This window comes from Patella vulgata, chromosome 3, assembly GCF_932274485.2.
Source record: "Patella vulgata chromosome 3, xgPatVulg1.2, whole genome shotgun sequence".
NCBI lineage: Eukaryota > Metazoa > Mollusca > Gastropoda > Patellidae > Patella > Patella vulgata.
In genome coordinates, this window is record NC_065881.2 from 48,639,058 (window position 1) to 48,661,780 (window position 22,723).

Below are 22,723 nucleotides of genomic sequence, written 5' to 3' on the forward strand. Positions count from 1 at the left end.
TAAATGAAATAAAGTTTAGAGTAAAATGGACACGTACAAACAAATGATACCATATTAAGTGTCTGAAATACCTGTATTTTTACGTTCAAAAGCAAATAACTTTCATATCAAATTTACACAAGTCGATAAAGTAAAATAAAAACGAGGCTCTGCCGAGTTCTTTTTTTACTTTATCGACGAGTGTTGACATTTTTTGGTATAAAAAAAAGACGAGTAGGAGATTTTATTTATCACTTAATCCTTTCTTATATGCACAAATAAATAAATATAATTCTTTGCTGTAGATTTCACTTTTACTGAACCTGATTACATTACATCATTTTTGACCCAGTGTTTCCATCAAAGTCAATTAAATAAAAATAGTTCATTTTTTTTATAAGAAGTTACTTTTAATAATAATAAAAAATGAACTGTTCTTTGAAAATAAAAAAAGTAGTTCCTTTTTGATTGATCAATCAAATTCATGTAAAGCGATATTTCGTAAGAGAATCGCAGTAGATTATGAAATTTATCACACAAGCGATATCTACTGTAGAATGTATTATTGGGTGATAAAATGTATTAGCATACATCTTTATGGATACCATTCATTAAAAAAACATTTCAAAGCATTTATAGTTATCCAAGTGTATATTTCTAGAACAGAGAATATCTTTTGTGTCAGGCTTTATCTATTCCAGGTAGTAAGATGACATTAGTTTAGTATCTACCAGACCTTACTTTTAAACTTTGGAATTTTAATCCATCTGCTGTGTAATCGAGAATAAGGAATTTATGTTAATGGTTTGGCTAGAGTTGTGCCAAATTTGAATATTCCGAGTACTCTGTTTAGGAGTAATGGTTCAAGAAGCAACAAACCAGAGTTTATATAAATGTGTACATACCATTTCTGATGGTAACTATTTTGATAGCCATGAAAAGTTGTAACAAGTTTTTGGGTTTTTTTTTTTATTTTAATTTTATACTCCCACATTTCAGAGTGGGTGCATTGTGTCATCGTCATGTTTGTCAGATCGTCAGCAATATTGACTTGTGAACGCTATAGAGACAACAGTTTTTGGCGGGTCTTTTTCAAATTTGGTGTGCAGGATTGCGGTATTGAGAGTACAAACCCTACCGATATTCCGCTGTCTTCTTTACCCGGGTTAGGCCCCTTTGTCGAAAATCGATACAGACTTAAGTTTTTAACGGATTTTTTAAAATTTTTGAAGCATTGGGGTTATAAAAGGATGGACCCAATCGATATTCAGCATTCCGGTACATACTGTTCTTAAGCCCAGTTTGTGGAATAACATGTGAACATGTAAGAGACTTTTTTTCATATTTGGCGTGAAGCATTGTGGTCATGAGAGGACAAACCCTGTCGATATATAGCGTTCTGTGACATTCCGTTTTAGAGGTATGCACCATTTTTTTTAAAGCCTAGTAAACGTGATAGGGGCTGCAGTATTTAGTGTGAAGTACTGGAACTCCAGAGTTATCCCTCACCCTCACCCCCACCCCATTTCCAACATCCAGATGAATATGTTAGCGGCTATAGTTTTCAAGCTTGTAACACCATTAATTTTCGTGGAGGATCCTTTCCTTATCAATTCTGATAAACATCCAAGTTTTCCTTGCCGATAAGCTGCTGCCCAGACATAGATCCTATGGGGCGTACTTCCATGCTTTCCGTTGCTTTCTTTATTGATGACAAAACAAATACTTAATAATTTAATGGGGTCCATCTTAATTTTTGTGCTTATTCTTTCAGGATCCGAGTAGAACTTTTACCAACATAAAGAATTTGAATTTCAACTTTAACGTCATTTAGTTTACGCCTGATATGGAATGGGAATCGTTTAATCTATGAAGACAATTTATCGCTGTGGAATTTTGATGTCTTTTATGAAAATGTTTGAAGTAAGGGAGCTGGTAAAGAAAGGATATTAGAACAAATACAATTAACATCCTTGACGAATTACTGGCGCAATACTTCCCGGTTGGGGCTGACGTGCCATAAAACTCCATTTCATTTTGAGGAATCGAGTTGATTAATGCGTGAGATGTTTTTAAAAAGTACTTTTAAGAAATTAAAGTAAATCAGTAGTATTTTCATATGATTATGTCCAATTGAATACAAAACTGTCCTCTGATCAAATGATAAGAACTGGTTTAATTTGTGTCTTTGTAGTTTAAGATTAAGTCAATAGACTTCTTCGTTTCACTAATTCAAATAATGCATATAAATTTCACAAAGGTCGGATGATAATATTTGGTGTTAGAGCGTTCACAAGGTTCAACAAGTGAAACAAGGGCCATAACTCTAGACTATTAAACGGAAATTGCTGAAATTCAATAGGATTCTTCTTCTTACTAATTTAAATGACGCATATCAATTTTATACAGATCGGCTGATAACTTTTGATGTTAGATTGTTCACAAGGTTCAATAAAGTGAAAGAAGGGACATAACTCTAGAAGTACTTAACGGAAATTGCTGAAATTCAACTGGCTTCTTCGTTTCCCTAAATTAAATAATACATATAAAATTCACAAAGGTCGGATGATAACTTCTGGCGTTAGAGTGTTCACAAGGTTAAAAAAAAGTGAAACAAGGGCCATAACTCTATACGTAATAAACGGAAATTGCTGACATTCAATGCATATAAATTTAACAAAGATCGGATGAAAACTTTTGCCGTTAGGGCGTTCACAAGGTTAAACAACGTAATAGAAGTAATAAACGGAAATTGCTGAAATACAATAGGCGTCTTTGTTTCCCTAATTTAAATATTCCATATACATTAGAGTGTTCACAAAGTTCAACAAAGTGAAACAAGGGCCATAAATCTAGACGTAATAAATGGAAATTATTGAAATTAAATAGGATTCTTCGTCTCATTAATGTAAACAACATATATCAATTTTAAAACAATTGGATGACAACTTTTGGTGTTAGTGCGTTCACAAAAGATTGTGGACGACGGACGGGGGCGCCGGCGATATACGTCCACATTTCCATGTGGGCGTAGAAAAACGATGTTTTAACATCACAAACTATCCTTATTTTGGAAGTTCTGCATTCATTTGCTGTCGTATAAACGAAGACACGTAATTTTGAAGGAATATTACTGTTGTGAATTTGAAGCCGAAGCAGGATTCGTAAGCTTTCATTCAATCAATGTATTACGAAAACACGTAATTTTGTACGAATATTAATAAAATAAATTTAAATACCATACGGGGATTAAATAGAATGAATGGAATGAAATTGGGTTTAACGTCCTACTGCTCTGCTCCGACTGGGCTGATGAAGACGGGAGAATTAAATATCAAAAATATCGAGGTGCACCTATTTTTTATTACGTACGGGATTTGAATATTTTGTTGACATGTGATTTTTAATTGTGGTATGAATCCGTCTGCATAAATAACGATAAGAGTTATGCCCCTTTATTTTCGGTAAAATATCCGACAAGAATTTTTGATATCCCAACTCTAACTCATTTGTTTTTCAATATTTTCGAATGAGATATGGTTGTCGATAGAACAACGTGTGAACTTCAAATTAAATCCCTGATGACCTCGCGATTTTCATGGAAATTGGGTCTGTTGACTTTTATCATTTGAACTGAAATTTCTCATTTTTCATAGAAAAAAATATTTGAAAAATCAGGATCGACTCTTTAGATAGAGAATTTGCGAAAATCCATATTCTCTGGGAGACGCCAAACCACACCGAGACTGAATATTTTGGCAAAGTGGGTTGAAGGGGAGCTGGAGTTGATATATCGACCCTTTGAATAACAATGTAGGCGATTGGGTAACTGAATAATCCGCCGATGTATTCCAATCAAAACTGAAGTTTTTGGTAACTTTCGACACGAATTTTCATACTGTTGCAAGTTAGCTGACAACGATTTTATTTCTTATGTTGTTAGAACTGGTCAAGCTGCAAATAGATTGATTTTAATTTTTATCGCAAACCCTGCCCTAGTTGAGTTATCGCGATCTGAAGATAGGGTACATCTCCAGACACGTATGTTCTGTAGTCTCCTGACACCTACGATAAGGAACTTGAACCGGGTGACCATAATAATGTGATAGAGTAAGACCCCGACTATCACGAACAACCAAAACCTAGTTCGCCAGGGTCATGTAACAGCGGTAGTAGTGAGACAAAAATAACTAAAAGTTGGCCTAAAAATGGCAAAAATCAGCCGAGAAACGTAATCGGCATGTATCTCGGAAACGGTTGATTTCTTAAATCGGCGATTTTGGCTGGGGAGTATACGATGGGTCGACGAAAGCCCCTGAATATGAATTAAAACGGCCGACCCTCACCTTCGAACATCTACATGATATTGCATGGTTTTCTCGTGGAATGACTCTTAAAAGTAACTTCTTTTTTTATTAAAGAAGAACTTATTTATTTTTATTTAACTGACTTTGATGGAAATACTGGGTTAATATAAAGAACATTGCAATGATTGAATTGCTGTCAAAAATGATGTAATCAGGTTCAGTAAAAGTGAAATCTATAGCAAAGAATTATATTTATTTATTTGTGCATGGAAGAAAGGATTGGGTGATGAATATTTTTTTTTCTTTATCGACTTGTGTTGATATTTTTTTTATATCAAAAATGACTCGTAGGAGATTCTCTATATACCGTAAGGTCTGTGTCAAGGCGAAATTCAAATTAGATATAATTTCCTAGGTTTGAAGTATTTTACAGTTAGAATCAGATATTTTAGATATCAAACATTTCAAATATTTCAAATGTCAAATATTTCAAATATCAAATTGCTTTCATGGTTTAAATAATACCGTGAGGTCTGTGACGTGGCAAACTTCCTCTCACTTGAGATCTTTTACTGTTAGAATGATCTCCTTTAAAAAGATTACTTGAGTATAGCCTTTCTAATCTAGATTAATTAGAATGTACAAGTAACATGGTAATAAAGATTTGAGATAACAGGAATGTTATACAACATATTAACGTCTGCCCTTTTCTACTATTTGAAGATTAAAACTAGATTATAGCGGCATGACGTCTATCTGATTGTACCATTAATCTCCCTCAGTATATCGTTATATCTGTATGGGGAAGTTGTGGGCAATAAATTAAGAAAATGAGTTACATGCGATAGTAAATCATTATATAACAATCAATAGTGGAGCCCGACAGGAAGTTTCCCAATACAGAATAATGGTGTGATAAAGATTGGGTGTCGTGCTACTCACGATGTGACAAATTTCGTGATCACGTTAAAGCATTAAGCTATCGTCAGAGTCGTCTACGGTGACCTTTTAATATTAACCAAAAGAAATATATAAAGATAAATGTTTAGGATAATGGATTGATAAAGCCAGTACTTGTGTATTAAATATAGCTGGGTTAGGGGAAATTATGGTCGAAATAAAATTGAACCAAATGTTAGTCTCTCTCTCTCTCTCTCTCTCTCTCTCTCCCCCACTAATCTTATAAGGCAGAACTGGGAGAGCTGGGTTTATAAACCTATATTAGTTGCGAGTTCTTAGTCTATATATTGAACGGTAGGACGTTAAACCCCATTTCATTTCATTTCTTAGACTATCCTTAAGTCCTTGACAACGTACCCTTGAATAGGATATATTATATAATGAAAAATTTATAAGAAGCAGTTAAATCGTCTGTTAAACCAATCCCATACCTATATGATGGAGAGATTAAGTGATTAAACGACTCCAATTTCATCAATGCCACTGTTCTTTGCAAATAAAGGTTTAGTTTTCAAAAAAAAGTTCCATCAACCAGACAAGAACTTGAAATCCAAATGACCCTAAAGTTACACAGTGGGTAGAAGGCGGGTACCAGTTACACGAATGGAATCACTGCAAAACAAATGAACCGAGTGCTGGAATGTCAGAATCAAGACTTTAATAATAGACAAAGCATACCCCAAATCTGTATAAAATAATGTCATTGTAATGAAGAAGTTGGGTTTATAGCAGAAAATAAGATTCTCCAGTATGACACAGGACAACAACCATGTATTTCTGTCCATCTGTAGATTAATCTAATTTAAAAGGCCTGGCAACACAAAATTGTCACAGAAAAAGTGGATGTTAGAATGTTCTGGAATATGTTGCATGACTTGGAAAACGAAATATCTTTTGCTACTCTGACAAACGACTTCAAGTTACAGACATTTACAGTAATTTGATTTTACAATTTTATTTCCATTAAAGGGACAATAACACTCTTGCTGGCTTGAAAGCTCCAGAAAATAAATAATATCTCTATCTAACTACTAGATGTTTAAGTGTCCTACCTGTTGTGTAAATTATCCATTACATCCTATTTTACTTGTCCAGAGGGTTCGAAAATATTTTTAAATCGAAGTTTCATTTGAAAAGGTTTACGTTAAACGTTTCAAACCATTATGTTGAATTTTTCAAAATTTTTAAATAAGGTGTGTTAAGATGAAATTTGTATCATCAATTAATTGAAATCTTCTAAAATAGTTCAATTTGTTGACCAGAATAAAGATTGGGACATATTATTCAGTTACAACAAGAGTGGTATTGAGCCTTTAAGGTTTGAGTTTAACAAAACCCGTTATATGCAACTGAATTTGGACTTCTTAGATTTTATTTATTGGGCAATTTATAGAAATTACTCCACATGACCTCTACTACCATTTATTTTACATTATTATTGGAAGGAGGAGGGGGGGGGGCATGAATGGTCTAACGCGTTCGCTTTAGTTTACTAATAGTCCAGTCAATACATGGTTCGACATTCCACAAATTTATTCGTTTTATCTACACGCAACATATTTCTTAATAACATATCAAAAGTATAGAAACATCCACTGAACGAAAATTCGAAAAATGTTATAAACAGATTCGAAATGACGGAATGACGTCCAGCAATATAGAGGAATTGTTTTCTAATTATCGACCATGGAGGTGTATATTGACTAGAGTGTATGGTGGTCACGTGATCGCGTGCCGACTATGGAAATTGGCAGCCATTTTACAACCGGGATGATTTCGCCTACGTTGGCAGATACCAACATGCCGGAGAGTTGTTGTTTAGTTTAAATCAATGTCAGGCGAAAAGGGAGTGAATTATCATTTCATAAGTAGGCATGATAAGTTATAAGTGAAATAATGATCTAATAGATATAGTATAATCAAGATAATAGTGTAATAAACATGGCAAGAAGACGTCGAACACTCGAAGCTTAAGGCCGGAAACCAGGCGGGTCCATTCACTTAATTTATTAGTACTGATACTTTTATTATGTAATAATTACAATGTTCGTGTGTTTAGCGAACTTTCAAATTAATGTATATTTAATTATTATGGAAATTGCGCATATTATATATGCATAAACTGGTTTAAAAACATGGTTAATAATAATGACAAAGTCGTGAAAACTTCATTCCCAGTCAAATTCTGTAAATAAATTAGACCTGATATTGTTTTTAATCGATGCTACTACTAAAATCTCATTAAGTTAGTCTTTTGTAAAATTTAATATACCGCCGTATTTTTCAACCAAAGTAAAATCAGACACCAGACCATGGAAATTGAAAACCACATAGGCCTACTAAGGCCTTGCTAGCCCTGTTAATATTTTCCTTTTTTTTTTAAATAATTCCCATTGGCATCAGATATTATTCTACTGGTAAATGATAGAAGTATTATTTATTTATCACCCGTTATCATCTGGATGACGTTATAGTTATTTGTCAATCAAGCAGTCCTTTCTTTCATTTCAAATCGTCCAACAAATTATTTAGATCTATCCAAAATAAAGTTTTATGTGAACTACGGGGAGCAATGCTCAAAATTTAGCCGAACACTTTATAGATCTGGACATTCGAGGACGTTTACTTTGCTCAATTAATAAAATAAACATGATTTCGTCAGGTCTGCATTACATTTTACACGATGACCATGTTCACGGTTTTCATTATGCTTTATGATGATTATGATAGAGTTATTCTTAATAATACAGTCCCAAAAATATACCAGTTGACCAAAACGAATTTGTTTTTAGGACAGTAAGGTAAGACCTTTCAATCATCATTTTTTTGGTTGACATTGTTGAATTAGAACTGCTTTTTTTATGGGCTCGTCCGCCCTCCGTCAGTCTATTTTCTTTTATTTACATAGCGTTCATCCGAGCATTTCTGTCATTCTTTCCCGGATGAAACATGGCGGTCGGTCTCCAGTGATGGCCCACGGCGTTAACGTTACGTCAATGGGGATCACGTGACCACAATACACTCTAGTCAATATATACACCTCTATGTTATCGACTATAAGAGACATCAATCAGGTAAGCTACACGGTGATTCATAAAACGGTCATACGCAATGTGCAATATGTAAATATAAGTATTAAAGGATATATATGTCGAGCAAGGCGCTGATGCTAACGTCGCCAATGGGCAATAATAATTACCGCTCAAGTACGGTACCCTTGGTATGGAAATTACGTAACTTTAATCTGTACCGTTGTTGCCATAAAATAAACTGGCGAAAGTTGCCAAAGAAAGCCATTTTAGATTTCGCATTTTTTATATCATAGATTAACGTAATTTGGCCTGTTTAATGAACTGTACTTTTCAATTTCAGATATCAACATCGATCCATGTGTTCTATGTAGCAAGCCTTTCAACAATGGATCTGCAACAGTTACTCTAAGAGCCAAAGACAGTGTCAGTATTAACAGGGCAAGTGGTGAACGAGGTAATAACATCTACACAGATGAAGAGCAGGCTGTCCACCAGGAGTGTCGCCGCATTTATATTAACCCAAATAGTATTGCAGCAGACAAATGTAAGACAGAATTGAATAATACACCAAGCCGCAAACGAGAACTGCGTTCATCAGAAATAAAGTTGAATTTTCAAACAGACGGTATACTCTGTGGAAAATCGGGATCGTGGGATTGGAAAGTGGCGTGATTTCAATCCAACACTGGTACGTGACACGGAGTAGAGTCGCCAGCCTAATCTCGTGGGTTTTCTCTGGGCCCTCCGATTTAGTCCCACTGCTAAAGACGCCTATGCGCAAACGAATTATTGGGAAAAAAGTTTAATAAGCATAATTAGTTCCGAAATGACATGGTTTGTGTTTAGTAGATGTTAAACACCATTTATTTACCTGTCTCATTCACATTATTATAACCACCCTATTACATAAGGAGATAGGGAACTGAGTAACTTAATACGATTAGGGAGCCATAGTAGATCAGTGAGTAAGACGCTGACTCGCTAACCTGGAGGTCCCGTGTTCGATCCCTGCGTTAGCCGAGAAAGCACATCGGGATTTTTCGGCGTGTTACCCCCTTGTCAGTGGTGCAGGACTGAGGGCCTGTCAAGTGACAATGTATATTTGTTTGAATGGGACGAAAAACCAAAGTCCCGTGTTCATATTGGCGTGTACGTAAAATATCCCTTGGCAGTTGGAATTCGTTTTAAGAGTAGGGCGTAGTGCCGATGTCCGGGTAAAATTTCCCTCACAACACACTGTAAGCCCGTCTTCATTATCCTATCCTAGCAGAACAGTAGGACGTTCAAAACCATTTCATTTCATTTAAAGACTAGAAACTCACAAATTATGAGGACATTAAGGACGAGTAACTCACAAATTATAGTCATTCTTTTATTTCAATCGTTTTACTCCTTTTCATTTGAGGTTTCCGTTCATAGCCTTCTCGGAAAGATGATTTGGAGATTTTTTTCGTGGGAGCACTATTGACGCGAAATAATTTCAATGGCCACTTTATTCGTGATTTGCTACCAGATCTTGAATTAGCTGTTTTTGATAAATCCGAACAAGCAAACGGGTGATTTATTGACAAATTGATATGCCCCGTACTTCTATTTCGTCCTGTAATGCTCTCTAGCCTTTGGCCATTTGCTGTGACAACTGTCTCGATAAATTCACCTTGATCACTACTTAATTTCTGTATGGCCTCCAGGTGCTTAGCTAATCTTTCTTCGCGCAAATGTTCATGAGGTAAATCCTCATTTATTACATTAAGCTTTTTGATGTTAGTTCGACCTAGTTCCGAATCCGAATTATAACTAAATTCTTCGTAATTCATTAGAGAGCAGCTAGTTCCTAGACTTTCACTCATTGAGTCCGTATTAAACGAGGTCCTACTAACGGTGGATTGGCTATAAATTTGTGTTAACGTAGATGCAGTATCATCACTGGTATTACTGACGGAGTCTGGAAATATGTCGTAAATAAGCGGACACGAACTAGAAATGGACGAATTTTCGTATAAAGGATTGTGGGTGTTCCCTGTGACGTCACGATGCGCGATTTGTGTTCCTTGGTGAACTGTATCTGTTTTATGGGATTTTGAAGTCTTAGTATTGTCTTTAAAATGATTTTTTAAGAAGTTGTTGAATACGTCATCGATGTTTTCATCCTTCATCTTGGATTTAATACACTTAATAAGGTCTCTGAAAATATAAAATAAAACAAGCATGCAACTATTAAAAAGTCAAACAATATCTTAATTTATCAAATACAATGCTCCCTGGAAAGGAAACTGGCGATTTTGAAAACCGGTTGAAGACTATGACACGCACCATGAAATGGCGCACGGGGACAGAATAAAATTCCAGCCATTATATTTGAAATTTCTCGTGACCTATTATAGCCAAGAGCGTACCAAACTCTTGATTGATCCACTTCGATTACATCTGTCTAAGGTATCTTGAGAACTCTAAATTACCGAGCCGAGAAACGAAATGTCAAATGTCATCTATCTCCTACTCTATACGAGACATTTTTATTTAAATAATTAATGCATTAATGCATATGGACTTAACTTAAATTTGTCTAGAATGGGACGTATGCCATTGAAATCCAGATTATTTTTTTTTTGTTGTATTGTAAGTATCACAGGACAGGACATGTTTTTATGATGTTATTTTAAGCCATCCACCTGCAGTCACAGCGGCGACCTGGTAATCTTTAAGATTATTATGATTCCCAAAGATAAATCTGTAAGTCCAGGAAAACGGCGGGACGATTTACCCGATACTACCCAATACTACCCGAATACCACTCCAATATCACCACATACTACCCAATACTACAATATAATGGTGCAAAAATTACCATAGTACTTGGGGTTTTTTTTAAAAATAGTGAGATATATCATAGAAAATGTACTTCACAAGCAAATAATAAACAATACTACCAAATATTTATCAAATATTACCAAATACTACCCAATATTATAAAATAAACCCTAATATCGTCAATTAGCAGCACATCAGTATAATAATTGCAACGAATATTCGATCATTTGCAGAAAATTGAAATATGTATGCATTTATCTCCCTTTACAACCGATAAATAGATTTTAGATTGCTATTCAGATTAATCATCTTGTTGGGCTTTGCAGTTTGTTTCCAAGACGACGAAGTTAAAATAAGGAAAACAAGTTATTATAGATGCCCCCCGCTATAGTTTATTCATACAATATTACACGTTAAAAGCATGTCAATATATAACATAACATAAAATAAAAAGAGTTTTAAAAAAGTATTTTAGAGGATAATTTAAAAATGTTCATTTAACGGTCTCGTGGGCTACTCAAAAATTTTCTTATTTTATATTTCTTCATCCTGGTGATTTTAGTATAAGAACACGCTGTGCACGCGGTCCTGTGAAAACTCATTTGGGTATAACATGTCGGGAAAGCACACGAATTTATCTTTATATCTGTCTTTTAATAACATTACTTATTAACGCGTTTCCTTTGTCTTTTAAATGATTCCGGTCCCAAACCAGGCACCTTTGAAAAATACTCTCTTGTCAAAATTTTACCGACTCTTCGAATATTGTCACTATTGAACAAATTCTAATTATTCTACGGTATATATCCACGGGTGACGTTGTCGCGGCGATGTCATTACCACATTACCACCTAAATGAATAGACACGGTCTCCCGTTTCCTCTCACTATTGCAATAATTTAATAGTTGACATGAAAAATTGAATATAAACATTATGCAATTTGTTTTGTTACAGCTTTAAACATACATTATGCAAAAGCTAAATCTGTCTATTGCAGGTCTTTCTTTAGGCCTGAAATGTTATCTAAATTATTAGACATTATTTAACCTATCCAGACCATAATCAACTCTCGATGGCATCGCTAGCCTGCGATCTTTAGTGGATTATGAGCCGATTTACTGCATAACTTTCCTTCACGATTTAATGATTAAGTGGATAATCGAGACTATGCTGTTTATCGTGCTGACTTTAGTAATGATGATCGAGGCTAGGCGGAAATTTTAATCGCTTAATTCTCGGTTCATAGTGGATCAATTTGAATGAAATGTTCAGCAAATTACCTTTATATTATCTAGTTTTAAATTATTATAGTGAGAACCGCCAAATCGTTATCTAATCTCTCATAATGTATCTTTAATTTTAAAATCGATACTAACTAGGTAATTTCGGGACTAACATATAATTCAATATTATTTCATTAACTCGCTTGCGCGAAGGGGTGTTTAACAGCGGCACCCGTTTAACAATGAGATGAAACCGGGGGGCCAGAGAAATCCACCTTGTTTGACAGACGACCCGACGCCTTGTCACTATCAAGCGGTAAGAGAGAGATCGGTCATTTTCGGAATAAAATATGGTATTATCGTCATTGTTTTTCGTATTTCAAGTTTGTCGTCTTGGAAACCAACTGCAAAGCTAAAGAAGTTGAATAATCTAAGTAGCAATCTAAAATATATACATATATTGGTTGTAAAGGGAGATAACTGGGTAAACATTTTAATTTTCTGCAAAATATCTAACATTCGTTGCAGTAATTATACTAATGTGCTGATAATTGAGCATTTTAGGTTGTTATTTGATCATACTGAGTAGTATTTGGTAGTATTTGATGAGTATTTGGCAGTATTGGGTTATTATTGGCTTGTTTTGGGTGGTATAGGGAGGCAAATGGAACAGCCAGACATCGGTATCGCATTTGAATTACATTTCCCGCGATATAACTCTCTATTTTTGAAAAAAATCAAATGATATGTCTATTTTGCATCATTATGTTGTAGGATTGGGTAGTATGTGGTGATATTGGGGTGGTATTGGGTAGTATTGGGTAAATCGTCCCACCTCAGGGAAAGGGTATAAACGCAAACATGTTTTACCTTAGAATATGGCTTCTATTTTCTACAAAATTAGACGATCTTCTTAATTCTCTTGTCATAACGTTGTCTATAATGGTACGAAGTTTATCGTCTCTTGACCAAGTTTTTTGTACAATAATGGCTTGGTGTCTTAATTGTTCTACAACATTAATCAACCTCTTCATACAACCCTTAGACCTGTAGGTTTAAAAACATATCTTATAATAAATATACCAATATACTCACAGAGCCCTCCCTGATTAATTATATGTGAAAAAAATTTTCTTAGTCCCACCCTTTTGCCGGAAAATGTAATGGTTGTTCAACGGAACTCCCAAAGAATAACTAAATGGGTTCTTTGCTAGCAATTTGGAGTTTAATTGCTTTTTCAAACCAACTTGCGTCGACAAACTATATGCGAAATACGAGACGGCTCCATTAGATATCAAACCTTATTTTGCTCTTCATTTAATTGCTTTTTCAAACCAACTTGCATCGAGAGGCTATATGCGAAATATGAGACGCCTCCATTAGTGATTTGGGTGACATGAAAACACGATTTGCCCCTGTGCACATTGACGTCCACGTAAAAAAAAAACCTTTGCAATTGGAATTCGATAAAAACAAAATAGATACTGACCAGTTCACCCTATATTCTCAAAATGAGTGTTGTGTTAAAAAGAAGTTAAAACACTATCCTTTCCTCACTAAATACACTTTGTTTAGGTGGGGGCGAAGGGGGGGGGGGCAGTGTATTTTATTAAAGGGCCATTCAAGAGCCAAATAGTGAGAACTTGCAGCCCTTTCTCTAAATCTTACATAATGCATGTTTAAATAGTATTATTTGAATCAATGAAATCGTGGTGGGTATCATACACAATAATAGGGTATGTTTAATCATGATCTGTATAGTAAATGCACGTAGCTATCATTTGTTTTGCAAGCAGCATTTGTATTTAACGAGGCATTTACATATAAGGGGCCTTGTCTAATTGGTAGAATATAATTTCGTTTTGTGAGTGGTTGTGACGCTGTATGTTTACCCTATATGCAACACATAATACCATTACGAATGATTGTATATTGCCCTTTGTCTCCAATTATAGAAACCGCATTTATGCACAATAATTGATTGCTAAACTTTAACATTTGGAGGCTCTCCTAACAAAATCAATATTTTTGTACGATGTCTCCTAATTCGTCCAAATATAGATATCCTAACTTGTTCCTCAGAGAATCCGTATGATTGTAGCAATACTTTAATAAGTTAAACATTACGGGGGGTATGTAAGCCGTCTAAAATAGATCTGGAGCTTGTTGAGAAGTTCTAATCAATAAATTCCATTTCCTTCATATAAATAAAACGATTTGAAGAGATTTACTTTAGGTCCAGAAGTTGAGTTAATCAAATTGTTGGGATACTCGAGGATTAGTGTAGCTGCTGCAAGAATATTATCTTGACTGGTTATGTCGTTTATTGCTAGAATTTTCAGGGTATGCAATTATTACGAAAATTATTGAAACCAGAGAGGCGAGAGAGTACTGAAATACGTGCTTGATTGGTTTTATTTCTGTCTTTTTTTCATCAGAACCATCAGAAATTTTGTGAATCGAATTAAGGATACGTGAAAGTTTTGATATAAAGCCTGGCTTACACGGGCGTACGTTACCTTGGCGTAGGTAACGTACTTGATAACGACAAGAGAATCATTGTTGAAACGTAGCTTTAATAGAAATACAGTAATTGTTATCCATAGAACTGTTGTTTTATTTTAATGTGTTCAATTACTAAACACCATTCAAACAGTATGACTCCGTGGTCATAACACAGTGACGCAGCTATGCAACATGTACGTCAGATTACGCACCCATACCCATGAGTCAGTCGATTTTTGGCCATCAGTTTTCACAAAAGCTTCATCAAGTACTGCAGTAGCGCTTGTGTCACATCTTACAACACTGCGTTACTCATAGAAATATTTATATGGCATTACAATTTGTATCACCTTTGCATTAACGAAGATTTTCGCAAAATTTTAAACATTTTGAAAAAACGATGCACTTTATACGTCACCATGAACTACCGACACACTGCGCTACCGTGGTCTCACACAGCTCACACTATAGCCTTTAAAAATACCTACTCGTGACGCACTCGTGTGAATCAGGCTTCAGAACTGTAGAACACAACTTGACATTTCGCTATTGGTGAAATTATTGCGCTCTATTCAGATTAGTGCAATAAAAGGCTTGTTATATTTATTGATGACGTTGATTGTAAAGCTGGGTTACATTTTAGTAATTTGTTATTTAATGTAATATCATTTCATACTTGTTTTTCTCAAATAAATATTTCTTGTGGCATTCACCATGAAAAACGGTAATGTGTTTTATTTTCATTCTACACGCTATTCAATTCTAAGATGAACTGAAATGGGGTTTAGTTTTCTGCAGCAACCGCGCTAATAAAGCTGAACAGGATGCTATGAGAGAATTACTCTTATGTTGAATTCAAACTGTCAAGGATTCTTTTACGTGCACGCAATAATGAACACGGGACTTTTTTGGTGTTTCATACCATCCGAAAGACTAGGCACAGTTCATTGTCAGGCCCCGTCCTGCACCAGTGACGAGGGAAACCACACTGGATTATCACAAGGAATTTTCTCTGTTAATACATCCTGAGCCACTGGAACTCTCGTTCGCCAGCTCTAGCAACAGAAGAGTCAAAGTATGGCGTTTAACGTCTCGGTCGTTTTAAGATTAATAAATGATTATGCATATGGTCATATGTGCGGGGGGGGGGGGATTTTGCCCGAAAAATTGTGTTTCCGAGTTTTGACAACCATCCCTCAGATGGATCAGGGCTTGAAATTTCACCACCCCCCCCACCTCTCACTCGCTGGATTTTGGACTATCGAAGCAGCAGCAGCAGGCTTTTAATTTCATTTAACGATTTGTACGAAAACCTTTGCAACGAACAACAATGCATAAATGCCACAATAAACCGAACGACAAGATAAAGATGATAATGTCCTTCTCACGAGTGGCCCATAAATCAGTCTTAATCATACTTGTGCTGTATCCACATACAAAATCAATCTGATTAAAACAGATCCTATTTTGTTCCATTTTATAGTTCAAAATGTCGCTTTACTTCGAACGTATAAAAAAAAAACGAAATGAAATATAGATTGTTAAATGTCAACACTCCTCCAATCATTGGTGTGTTTTCCTTTCTCTGGTCAGCAGAAATTACCTGCTCCTTCTACGTCAAACGTCAAATATCATGTTTCAAATCGATTAATTCGGGATTATATTTATCTGATTTTGTTATGAATTCTATAAATAGAATTGCTATTAAAGTTTAGATAAACATCCGCCGTTGTATTTTCGGTAACATACCCTGCGGTATCGTTGTTAATCTAAGTTGATTGTGTACTCTGTTAGAAAATGTTGATGCTATTCATGGACAAAATCGAATTAATTCTACTGGAAAACACACAGCTTTAGATGTGGCGATAATAAAGTGGTATACAAGAATAAAAAAGCATCCAGCTCCAAGTTTTTCTTCAATTTAAATACTACAAATAATACTAAAAATATGAAAAATGAAAATCCCGAAGCATCAATCGCTAAAGATTGTGGCGCATTGTGGGATATAAACTATAGGAAGCATGGTTAACTTCCAGAATACATCAGACGTGGCATCAGGTGTTCTAGAACGACCAAGTATATAATATATAATAAATGCCTGAAGAGCAACTTCGGTTATGAAAACGTTAGAACAAATTATGTAGTTTCATTTCGCCAACATAAATGCATATACATGTATATATACTCTTCAAAAAAAGTAGGGGATATTGAAAAGCAAATACCTATGCAGGTTGTGATATGATAAATAGTCATGGAGACTTGATATGCTTTGAGAGTATGTTCACAGATGAAGAACTTATCGCCCCAACAGAACCACTGAGCTGCATGTGCGACACGCAATAGCGCTATACACGTGGGAGGGGTTCATTGTCAAATTTGACACACCAAGGAAGGGTTGATGAAAACTGCCGCTTGCTGGTTTATTCTATCCAGGTTTCTTTTCTATCGGTTCTTGCTTAAGATTTACTGTTTAGGGTATCTTTGCTTTAGTGTGTTACGTTTAATTTGATCGGCAGACGTGTTCGTCGACGTCAACGTCAACCGACAACACTGCAAGAGGAGTGGGTCAGATTGCCCCAAATCGTGATTGGACGGTTGATTAGGAGCACGAAACGACGAATTGCTGAAGGTCTGAGGATTGGTGGAGCAATTACTCATTATTAAGACAAAAATCAAAAACGTCCATTTTCACTTTTGACGGTGTATCTCTTTGCGAGTGAAATGGAGCCGTCAGATAAGTTGCCCATATGAACTGTTTATGGTCATGTGTAGGCATTTGGCCTGTTATTAACATACACTGGTTACCTCTAATAAAAACAGCAGTGCATTTCCGCAGTTTTGTATTGTTTCCGAATATCCCCTACTTTTTTGAAGAGTATATATGTCGGCATACCTTTGAAGTTTGAAGTTTTTAAGAAGATAGTCCCAATTGACGAAGAAGCATTGCTACGATAATAAACAAAGTCTCGATTATCCATTTTTAAATTAAATTATCAAATGGCGCGAGTGTTATAATCCATTTAATACCAGGCCAATCTGATAGTCTAAAGAGTTGATTTTTCGTTAATAAACGAAACACGGAAAAGGAACTAAAGTATACAATGATGTGCAATTTCTACAGCAAAGCTTTTTTAATGTTTAGGCTAGAACAAACATTTAATGGAGCATAACTAAGTGCTTATATTTTGATGTGAAAGAAAATTTGATTTAAATCTTGATGTTTTTTTACATTTATTATATTGACAGCGACAATTCGGTCATTAAAGATGCATTGTGTAAGATTTAGATAAAGAGCTGACCGTTATTGCTTTAAAACAGATAATGCAAAATGAATATATTGAAATTTTCATTCAAATTACTTTATTCTGAGCGACGTTATCACTGTTTGAGAAGATCTGACAGACATTGTTTATTATCGTAAAACGCTATTCGCCATTTTCAAATTTAATGGCAACGCTGTTTTAATCCGTTTAAATCTCCACCATTCGATGGTCTAGACAGTTCATTATAGGTTGGTCATGTGAATAAATGTCGAAATAATAGTTTATATAACACTTGATGCCAAAATAAAGGCATCCTTAATTCAATTCCATCTGTCTTAATATTCACAGAATATTATGATTGTACCGATGTATACAATCTACTATGAATAAGGCTTGCTATATTGAAATCGGATCCTTATTTACGATGCCAGTAAAATGCCAAACGACGACTAAGACAGGGAAAATAACGAGATAATTTCCCTGAAGACAAAGATCAGATAAAATGGTTAAGAAGTCAGGGTCTCTAATAAGATCCCATATCCTTCTTACTTTATCTCATGAATATAAAACAGTCATTGATCAGGCCTTTTTTGTCATACCAGCTTCGACACTGGAATTTGAATGATTTTTTTTTTCGAAGATTCTATCCTAAATGTACTAATATGTTCTTTCCACGTCTAAATACGCCTTTCCGCGATACCCTAATTGGGAGTGCACTGTAACAAAAATTTCCGTGAAAAAACGTAAAAAATTCCGGAAACAAAAATTACCAGGAAAATTTTATCCGTATTTGTTTTTCCTGTAATTTACAGAAATTCCTTCAATTAACATAAATTCCATTTTCAAATACAGAAAAAAAAAATCCTGGTAAATTTTGTTTCCTGACCATGAAGGTGATAAAAATTTCATTGAATTAACCATTGACTTTATACGCGTGCGTGAAATAGCTTTATTTAACGTCCGCTTCCACCGAAGTGATATCGCAAATAATTTTTAAACGTAACCTCTTTTCGCTATTATACGAATCGAGAGCAAGGTATCACAAACCGCTACTCGTCAGTGGTTGAAGGCTTTCAGATGTAAGTTTGCGGTATTATCAATTCGCAGGTATGCAGACTCTGCCATAGAGACATACCGACTTACACTGGCCAACCGGTTGTACTATCCGGACTTTAGCGTGCTTGATTACCAGATACTACAACCTTATCACCCGCAGCATTAAAACATACTTTTACATATTTATGAAAATACTTACAATCTGATTACCGTATGATGAATAACAATACCCTTTATAGATCTTATAAATAATGGAAATTAGATATACATGTCAATTAATATACCAAACGTTACAAAATATGATTCTTCATATTATGGTTAATAAATTGAAATGAATACTATAACATGATGATTATTAGGAATGATTATATATGTATACGATTACTTATCGTTGCACCGTTTATCCCGTAAAACAACAGAATTAAGTCCATTACAGAACGGAATAAAACATTTTATCCCTAAATTTCACGGTACTTCCTTGTCATTCCATCGTTTATTCCGTAAAATAACAGAATTAAGTCCGTTATAGAAGGGAATAAAACATTTTATCCCTAAATTTCACGGACATTTCCTGTTTAATACTGAATATTCCACAGAAATACATAAAACACGTAATTTGAAGAAATAATTCAGACAATTAACACAATTTCTCCAAAAAATCCATCGATTAACAGAAAAAAGGTGTTAAATTACGGAATTCGGCCACATAAAAAATGGATATTTTTTACAGTGTGGTATACTATTATGGCATGATTGTAATGGAACACAAGTTATGAGTTTAATCAGAAATCAGAAAACTTGCGTGGTGTGTGCCAAATAAGTTTTCATGATACTTACGCATATACATCCCTTCCCATAATAGTATACACATACTATATTGCGCTTGATAACGACAAGATAACCAATGTATGAACGCTGCGCCTTTGAAATGTGGTTTAACGTCCTACTTTTCCGCTCCGACTGGACTGATGACGAACTGCGCTATGGCCTACTTTTATATCGAATTCCAATAGTCAATGGTGCTTGTACACGGAAGCACAACTGACAAGGGAAAAAGCGCACAGGAAACTCCCGAGGGTATTTCTAGGCCATCAGCGGCAGCGAACCCAAGATCTCATGAAAAACCGTTCCCCACCCCATCCCACCCCACCCCCCTTGCGCCTTTTAAGGCCATACGCTGTACTACTAACTGTAAGGACATACTTTTGGATTGAAAAACAACCATCTTAGCCTACAACGGGATATTACATGACTTGTGTTTCTGTAACCTGTCATAGATAACCCCAAAAAAATGAATCAATCGTTCTTATTTCATCGACATATACGTATCATTTGAAATAATATCATTGAGAATTTGATATTCACTGTATAATACTCCCGACGGCAAAGGGCTTTTGCTTTGAATTAGAAAAACAAAAGAAGTCTTATTATATTTGTAGACAAATTGTTTCTTGCGCAACATAAAAATTTGGTCCTTTGGGAAATTTTGCTGTGAATATTTTGTCCAACCTCTAATCCTGAAACAGTGTTGCCATGTGACAGTGATAAAGATAAGATATGTCAAGTCGTATTTCATCAATAATTAGGTGCTTGGTTAAAAATAAACTTTCATTTGCCTTTCTCGAAGATATTTTGTCTTATTTGAGACAGGTTAATCAATCATTTTTTGAAAAACATACAAGTAAAATTGCTGAACGTCCACCAGACAGTTTAAAATTACTTCACGGCAAAGTTTTTTAATATTTTCATTTCGTTCCCTCTATTACTGTATAGATAATGTATAATTTAATACATAGATAAATATAGGCTATATGTCTACATAACATGCAAACGTAAATTAAAGAGGAATTATTTGTGCATTGCCTTAATAGTGGTGTGGTTTACAGAGACATGGTCAATCTTACCACGAAAATTAATTTTGAATTATACAATGTTCAACATAACCTTAAACCCACCTGATTATGGACAATCGTCGCACTGTCCATTTAGAGTGGTGAATTTTTCAAAATCTTTAATTAGATCGCTAACAAAATTTGAACTAGTCGTAAATTAGAAGTTTAAAGTTATAGCTTAGTAGCAGATTGTGTTAAAAGTTTTGCACACAATCTAACCGTTCAGTTTAAGCAAAAAAATTGAAAATTGCCTCTGAACGTATTAAGAAATATAGAAGAAATTACAAATATAAATAACTATAAATCACGAAGTTTATATTGGAAATATCAGCTTCTGTTAACAAGCTATGAGAGTAGTCAACCCTTGAGAATACCAAATGATTCTTGGTTAATCAAGTGTCTTACGTAGCCAATGTTTCTGAATAGAAAAAAAACCGTTTTCGACAAATTTCACTAATGTGACTGCCCATGCTTAAATTGGATTCAACGCGCACACTCAATTCTGACGGTACAATCACTGCATCTCATACAACCACATAATTTAAATTTGGATTTTTCAGAAGTGTATCTGGACCAAATAATATACGTTCTGTTTTACTGTCATTTTATTTCAACATATACTATTCAAACAAAGTAGGGGATATTTGATTTTGGGGGCATAATACTAAAATATGCAAATGACTACGAAAAAAGTCACTATAGAACCTAACAGAAGAAACATTTCCAGTTACATGTGACGCCCAAACGCACCAATAGCTACCGCATGGAATGCAGGTGATGCTTGGGATCATCATGGGGGTCCAACCCAAGATTTGCACGACTCTGACTTTGAATGTTACAGTCATTGTGGCATTGAATTCCAGGGTGGAAACATCAGTTTAATTGTTTTAGTGACCAGAAAACAAATTTTGATATGCGTCGGCTTACCCAAAATGAAAGGTTACGTGCCCTTGGCATGCTACAGATCGGCACAACACAGGCGGTTGTGGCGCGGACGATGAATGTTTCTCAGTCTGTCATAAGCAGGCTATGGTCCAGATACCGTGATACACAATCTGTACAGGACAGACCACGCTCAGGTCGACCAAGGGCGACAACTCAAGCCCAGGATCGATTTATCCGTACCTTGGCCTTGAGAAATCGTGTCATCACAGCAAATCAGATCAGCGCTCGTCTTCAAACAGACACTGGTGTGAGAGTGAGTGGCCAGACGATTCGGAATCGACTGCATAGGGGTCACCTTCGCGCCCGACGTCCTCGCGTGATCCCTTGTTTGAGAGATCATCACATTCAGGCAAGACGTCGTTGGTGTAGGGATCGTCAACACTGGGATAATCGACGCTGGAGCAATGTGATGTTTTCAGATGAGTCAAGGTTCACTGTTGATTTTTTGGACAGACGTAGGAGGGTGTGGCGTCGTCGAAACGAGCGCTTCCAAGACGTTAACGTCATCAGACATGATCGATTCGGGGGTGGTTCTGTTATGGTGTGGGGAGGCATCACTGTTGCTGGAAGAACGGCTTTACATGTTGTTGCAGGGAGTGTTACAGGCCAGTACTACCGGGACAACATCTTGGCAGTCCATGTTGTGCCGTTCGCACGACGTCATGGCCGCCGTTTCATCTTCCAGGATGACAACGCAAGATGTCACAGGGCCAGGATCGTTACAGGTTACCTCCAACAACAGAACATCA

The 22,723-nt window shown here is 35.5% G+C and overlaps 1 protein-coding gene across 2 annotated transcripts in view; it reads right to left on the reverse strand.

The window, feature by feature from the left end:
• Positions 1-9,636: 9,636 nt before the first annotated feature.
• Positions 9,637-22,723, reverse strand: part of LOC126814926 (uncharacterized) — a 35,491-nt gene continuing 22,404 nt past the window's right edge. For both annotated transcript variants that reach the window (XM_056099722.1, XM_050540376.2), the window contains 2 exons: positions 13,184-13,360; positions 9,637-10,462 (listed from right to left, as the gene is read on the reverse strand). In XM_056099722.1, the coding sequence (XP_055955697.1) occupies positions 9,643-10,462; positions 13,184-13,360 (997 nt within the window). In that variant the 3' untranslated portion in view covers positions 9,637-9,642. The remainder of the gene's footprint in view (positions 10,463-13,183; positions 13,361-22,723) is intronic.